This window comes from Austrofundulus limnaeus, unplaced genomic scaffold (assembly GCF_001266775.1).
Source record: "Austrofundulus limnaeus strain Quisiro unplaced genomic scaffold, Austrofundulus_limnaeus-1.0 Scaffold642, whole genome shotgun sequence".
NCBI classification, from domain to species: domain Eukaryota; kingdom Metazoa; phylum Chordata; class Actinopteri; order Cyprinodontiformes; family Rivulidae; genus Austrofundulus; species Austrofundulus limnaeus.
The window spans coordinates 171,153-175,890 of record NW_013953044.1 but is presented as its reverse complement, the minus strand read 5'-3'; the positions used below and the strand labels follow the sequence as shown (position 1 = coordinate 175,890).

Genomic DNA, 4,738 nt, shown 5'->3' with positions numbered 1-4,738 from the left:
GTGTGTGTGTGTGTGTGTGTGTGTGTGTGTGTGTGTGTGTGTTGTAATCACAGTCAGTCAACAAAAATATGTCTTTAGGAGGCTTTCACCTGGGAGCTATAAGTTTCTTCATAGCAGTAAATCCTGACAAGATTTGATGAGTTTTCTCCATTAGGAATAGTTGTGTATCATCAACAACAATAATAATAATAATAAGTGCACAGCAGGGTCTAAAGGGAAAGGAACTCAGTAAGACAACAAATTACTTTGACCCAGAGATCCTGAGTTGCCAGACATTCTTAAATAACATTAATGAAAGAGGCCCGAGTCCCCAGGGAGAAGAATGAGCAACAGGAGTCTGATACAGAGCCTGTTGTGCATCTAATAATTGGTGTCAACAATGTTCTGTGACAAAATTTCACATGTATTTAGCATCGATTAGGATTTTCACTATTACCCCAAATTTTCAACTAATCAGGTTTAAAGCCCTGAACAGATACATCTGTTTCTCCCAAACTTTCATTCCCAAGGAGAGCATAATGATTGCTGAATTGAAAAAAGCAACCGCTTTACAGAAAAAATACTAATAAAATAAAATAAAATAAAAAAGAAGAGCCGTATTCAGCCATATGACAATTCTACAAAGTTCTTTTATTCTTCATAATATTTCTGTTATTTGGTATATAAACATTTCCACAACAGGAAATGTTACTTTTAGAAAGATATTTTTAGGTATGGACACAAAATGAAAACTTTGTATCACAATTCTTGTAAACAGAGTCATTTTTTCTTTTTCCAAAATATAGTGGAATGTATTGTGCAACAAGACAGCATTAAGTTATTATTCTGTAATTATGGGGCCATAAACAACTAAATCAACATCATAAACTGTCCAATACCTGATTTGATGTCTAAAAATTACCACAAACCATTGGGAAACCCCAATCAGTTCATTTTAACAGTAAATAATCTAATTCAGGATTAAGCCTGAAGAGGCAGCAGCTTGTTGTACTTTGGCCAAAGTTAGAAAAAAGCACACAAAGACAAACAGAGAAGAAACATGAGTGTCTGCTGTGTGTGAGAAAAGCCAATGTAAGAGATCACTTTCCATAAGTTCTGGGCACAGAACTGTGTATGTGTGAACAAGTTCATGTGCAGCTGTTTATTGACTCTGCAAAGCTATGATTGCCTGGTCAGAGTGAGGGGATACACATGTAATTGTGGGACAGAGCTGTGGCTTTCACTTGACACCTGAAAAACAAGTAAACACAATGAACGTAGCAGATCTGAACCCAGAGCAATAAACTCAACTGATATTTGCGATGAAGGTTCTGTTTACTGGCTGATCCATCAATACATCACCAGCACACAAACATATGGACGTATCCTGACCTGGATGATCACTTTCCTTCAACTTTGCAGAATAAAAACAGATTCTTATGTTTTATGATGTACAGAGCCTTGATGGTGTCAAAGAACAAAGAGGACAAACATGATGTGAGATCCAGAAAGAAATGACTTGTTTTGAACCACTAAGACCTCTTTGGTGGCCACAAGTTTCTGTGAAGGGTAAAAGAGGGGTGGGAGGTAACAGAAAGCAGAGATTAAAGCCACATGTGGAACACAGCACACAGAATAGAAACACACACATTCACATTGATTACACTGGACTGGATTTCTTTTGGTCTCTTGAAGCTCCAAAACCAAACCAAGACTGATAGCAACGAGCTGCAAACATACTGTTACATATTTAAAGAGAATAGTTTGTCCCATTTCCATCTTTCCTTTTTGTACATCCATACTCTAAACAATGGCTCACACTCGTTCGCTCATTCAGATGCAGTCGTGGTGTTGTGGGATGACTCATCAAGTTGAGCAATGAGGCAAAGCTTCAGAGAACAAAAGATGGCCAGACAAATTCCTCATCTTTAAAGTCTCAGGTTTACGACACTGCTTCAGAGCCACAGACCACATCATTTGTACTTTTTCTACTGATAACTACCTAGAGACTGGAACTAGAAGATGCTGCTTGTTAAGGGGACAATGACGTACGGCAGGAGGAACAGTTTGACAACCAATTGTCTGACACTGAAGGGACAAAGTGGACATATGCTTTTTTTTCATTTAAATCCTTCAGTTGGGATCTATATAAATTGGATAATAGCCCCGTGAGGAATTCGTAGTGATGTTCTTAGAAGTAAAAAGTTCATAATTCTTAGAGAATTCAACACTATTTCATCCAGAAAGAACTCTGGTCAGCTACCTCATTTGAACCATGTAAATTCGTTTGATCCCACCTCTAAATAGAATCTGAATTGGGAATTGTTAAGAATTGGATTTGAAATGAAGAACCAGAATTGTTCAAAATCAAACAATGTCCAACCACATCCCCAACTAATGCTCCAAGTAGTATTTGATCAAATAAGATCTGTTTAAAATGTTGGCATGAAATACAATGAGCAATAAACATTCTTACAAGAAATGGTAGTTTTTAACACCAGTGTCTACATTCCATTCGTTGTTGGACTGTTGTATTGCTGTTGGTAAGATAGTGTGCAGTACAGTATGTATTATACACTCACTGGCCACTTTATTAGGTACACCTTGATAGTACCAGGTTGGACCCACTTTTGCCACCTGCCTTAATCCTTTGTGGCATAAATTCAACAAGGCACTGGAAACATTCCTCAGAGAGTCTGGTCCATATTCGCTTGACAGCATCAAACATTTGCTGCAGATTTGTCGGCTGCACATCCATGATGTGAATCTCCTGTTCCATCACATCCCAAAGCTGCTCTATTGGATTGAGATCTGGTGASTGTGGAGCCCATTAGAGTACAGTGAACTCATTGTTGTGTTCAAGAAACCAGTCTGAGATGATTTGCGCTTTATGACATGGAGCGTTATCCTGCTGGAAGTAGCCATCAGAAGATGGGTACACTGTGGTCATGAAGAGATGGACATGGTCAGAAGATGGTACACTGTGGTCATAAAGAGATGGACATGGTCAGCAACAATACTCAGGTAGGCTGTGGCATTGGCACGATGCTCAATTGGGCCCAAAGAATGCCAGGAAAATATCCCCCACACCACTGCACCACCACCACCAGCCTGAACCGTTGATACAAGGCAGGATGAATCCATGCTATCATGTTATTAACGCCAAATTCTGACCCTACAATCTGAATGTTGCAGCAGAAATTGAGACTCATCAGACCAGGCAATGTTTTTCCAATCTTCTATTGTCCAATTTTGGTGAGCGTGTGTRAATTGTAGCCTCAGTTTCCTGTTCTTAGCTAACAGGGGTGGCACCCGATGTGGTCTTCTGCTGCTGTAGCCCATTCGCCTCAAGGTTCGACGTGTTCTACGTTCAGAGATGCTCTTCTGCATACCTCGGTTGTAACGGGTGGTTATTTGAGTTACTGTTGCCATTATATTAGCTTGAACCAGTCTGGCCATTCTCCTCTGACCTCTGGCATCATCAAGGCGTTTGCACCTACAGAATTGCTGCTCACTGGATCTTTTCTCTTTTTCAGACCATTCTCTGTAAAACCTAGAGATGGTTGTGGGTGAAAATCCCAGTAGATCAGCAGTTTCTGAAATACTTAGACCAGCCAGTCTGGCACCAACAACCGTGCCACATTCAAAGTCACTTAAATCTCCTTTCTTTGCCATTCTAATGCTCGGTTTGAACTGCAGCAGATCATCTTGGCCATGTCTACATGCCTAAATGCATTGAGTTGCTGTCACGTGATTGGCTGATTTGACATTTGCATTAATGAGCAGTTGGAAAGATGTACTTAATAAAGGCAGCACGACGGCTCAGTGGTTAGCACCGACACCCCACAGCAAGAAGGTCCTGGGTTCCATACCCGGTTTGAACCTGCGGTCTTTCTGTGCGGAGTTTGCATGTTCTTCTCRTGCTTGCGTGGGTTTTCTTCAAGTACTCCGGTTTTCCCCCACCCCACAGAAACATGTACAATAAGTTGCCTTCAGGCCCAAGCCTCCCTTGAAAAAGAGATCTGAGATCTCATTGGGACTTGCCTGGTAAAATAACGGTAAAAAAAAATAAAGTCGCCAGTGACTGTACCTCACACTGTTCAGCAGGGGTGTCAAACTCATTTTCACCGAGGGCCACATGAGCGTTACGGTGGCCCTCGCAGGGCCAGTTGTAGTTAACTTTGACTTTTCATGTTTAACTTTGACTAAACAGTGTTTTAACATGTCCTCTTTTAAACACTGATAAGAACCAAGGGTATGACTGACTAAATCTGAAATAAATACATTATTATTATTATACATTAATAAAAGTAAAACTAATAAAGTTTTTCTCACTGATGAGTTTCTAGTGAGTAGCTAATATGCATTATGGCAGATTTAGTTTATGGTTGATGCTGACCTTAAAGCAGCTTATTTTCAGACCTTAATACTGAGCTATCCAACTAAATTGCTCAGTTACTTAAAGCCAACAGCTCAGGTGCATAACAATTGTTATTATCGTTCACCTTTTAAGCTTATTTTGTTGCATTTAATCATAAGTTTAAAGTTTACCATTGATATAAGAAACAAATTTCATGTTAAGTAAAAAAATAATAATAATAATTTGGGTCCCACCCCCGGGAGTCACCCTGACACATGTGCTGTACAGTATCACAAGGACAGACTTTTATACAGTGGTTTGCAAAAGTATTCATACCCCTTGAACTTTTCCATATTTTGTCACATTACAACCACAAACATAAATATATTTCACTGGAAT

The 4,738-nt window shown here is 39.6% G+C and overlaps 1 protein-coding gene across 3 annotated transcripts in view; it reads right to left on the bottom strand.

Moving 5' to 3' along the window:
- The window catches only part of scfd2 (sec1 family domain containing 2), a 249,408-nt gene that overhangs the window by 108,409 nt on the left and 136,261 nt on the right, over positions 1-4,738 (bottom strand). Inside the window, exon 6 of one of the 3 annotated variants that reach the window (XM_014027369.1) lies at positions 612-1,539. The exons of the other annotated variants lie outside the window; for them this stretch is intronic. Coding sequence (XP_013882823.1) covers positions 1,424-1,539 — 116 coding nt within the window. The 3' untranslated portion in view covers positions 612-1,423. Of the gene's footprint in view, positions 1-611; positions 1,540-4,738 lie in introns of those variants that run through there. 3 annotated transcript variants of the gene reach the window in all.